At 41.5% G+C, this 1,975-nt stretch overlaps 1 protein-coding gene across 3 annotated transcripts in view; it reads right to left on the bottom strand.

Moving 5' to 3' along the window:
• Positions 1-1,975, bottom strand: part of luzp1 (leucine zipper protein 1) — an 89,201-nt gene that overhangs the window by 26,511 nt on the left and 60,715 nt on the right. For all 3 annotated transcript variants that reach the window (XM_015374659.1, XM_015374658.1, XM_015374660.1), the window contains exon 3: positions 251-584. In XM_015374659.1, coding sequence (XP_015230145.1) covers positions 251-382 — 132 coding nt within the window. In that variant the 5' untranslated portion in view covers positions 383-584. The remainder of the gene's footprint in view (positions 1-250; positions 585-1,975) is intronic.

Raw genomic sequence — 1,975 nt, 5'->3', positions numbered from 1 at the left:
AAAAAAACAATGTGTTATGAATTAAAGGGACCCTTTGATAGTTAGATGACTGTAATAATCACTTCTTTATTTCAGTTTATATATCTTCATGAATTAATACAGGCGCTTAAAAGAATTGCATATATTTTTACAATATATTAACCTAGGCTTAATTTTGGATCTGATTACTGTACAAAACAGCCAAAAATACTAATCTTCTAAATAAGCCAATGAGCTCTAAATCTAAACAGATGCGTGGATGGAAGCTAACCTGCAGGTCAAGCAGCTCATCCTCAGACTTCTGCAGCTTGTTGGTTGCCTCTTCCAGCTCGTCCAGTCTTCTCCCCAGACTCTGCAGCTTGTGCCGTAAGTGGCGGTGCGTCATGTCTTTATGATCCGACATGGCTGCAAACCTTAGAACGGATTCTTAGTCCAGCTTATATGATAGCAGAATTCCTGGACTTCCACATCTGCGTAGCAACGATAGCAAGACCCACTAGTGCTCCTCTGCTCCTTTTGTCAGCCAGTATTGTTCCGGATGTCCAACTGTACGTTTAGGTCTCAAACTCTGCCTTTAAATGGTGTTTAGCAGACAAATCTGTCATCTGTAGGAGAGAAAGAGAGGAAATGAGGCTTAGTCATCCATGATTTGTCAATGACAGTTGAAATTCCAAAAAGTAGCTTCAAGCAATAAAAATATGAGTCAAGAGAAGCTGACTTAACCATGTTTCACACCCTGTTACCAAAACAAGAAAGCTAAACGTAAAATCAATTCAACAATTAATCAATTTCAGTTGAACAAGGCAATAATATTAATCATTGGACTTCCAAAGTAATATTGAATAATTAAAGTGATTATGTTTTTTTTTTTCCCTCTATCAGCCATGTTGGATGAAGGCGGGACCTTTGAGAAATAGGTCAATTTTTTCAGAAGATCAGTCAAGCAAAGCAAACAAATCAATCCAGGAGGCCACTGCGACAAACAAAAGTAAAGCAGAGAACCTAACTTTAACCTTAAAGTGTGACTTACACCCCATGTGATAAAATAACCCCGCCTCCCAGACAAGTTTATAAAAAACTCTTTAAAGTAGTAGTAGTAAATGCCAGGCTCACCAGGGTCCCTATAACTGGCTGGCCAATCACAACGCTGAGATGTGTTTTAAATTTCTGGATGCAAAGCGGGCGAGGTTTTGAGTTTGTGACAACAAAGCTGCGCAACGCTGGAGAAGGCGCAACAAGGAAGATGGCAACAACTGTTGAACAGTAGCATGCACTTCGCTTCATTGAAAGTTAAAAGTTCTCTTTTCTGTTGCTGTTTTTAAATAAAAATAAATTTTAAGATCATTTGAGGTGAGAATATTATACTTTAAAGTGCGTGATTTTAATGCGTAATTAAAACTATTTCCGAAGTTGAGAGGACCGCTGCAACCAGTGGAGCTCCGAGGCTAACAGCAGCCCGTCTGCAGCGGCCCTCTCTTGGCATAGTCGTGTGTGAAGGACCGCTGGCTCTGATGGCGATTTTTGACTAAGCTTTGTGTTACGGCCCAAGGCCTTTCCTAAGTCCTTAACAAGTGGAGCTTCTAATTGGTGCTGATTGGGAGTGGAGGCAGCTAGCCAGACTGACAACAGCTTAATCTTAAGGAGCACCATCTCCATCTACCAGAGGCCCAAACCAAGCTCCACTGCAGCCCAGGTCAGATGATCAACCCTGACTGGTAGCAGATCAGCTCAGACCGGACCAGCTTGGAGGAGCTCGGCTCGTTCACCACCACCTACTTCTCTCTTTCCCTCTCCTCTCCAACCATTTATGTTTTTTTGTTAAATAAATCCCTCTTTAAGTCATACCCATGTGTGGATTCCCTTTAATTGGTTGTGGTCCAGGAGCCAGGCCATAACAGTTTCATAACACAATCAGTTTTAGAAGGATCAGACTTGGAGTTTTCATTGAAACGTGAGCAGGAAGAGGCTCTACGCTCATTCATTTTTAAGAAGGACC

Source organism: Cyprinodon variegatus, unplaced genomic scaffold, assembly GCF_000732505.1.
Source record: "Cyprinodon variegatus isolate N-32 unplaced genomic scaffold, C_variegatus-1.0 Scaffold107, whole genome shotgun sequence".
NCBI lineage: Eukaryota > Metazoa > Chordata > Actinopteri > Cyprinodontiformes > Cyprinodontidae > Cyprinodon > Cyprinodon variegatus.
The sequence above is the reverse complement of the archived record's forward strand: the minus strand, read 5'-3'. Positions and strand labels throughout refer to the sequence as shown.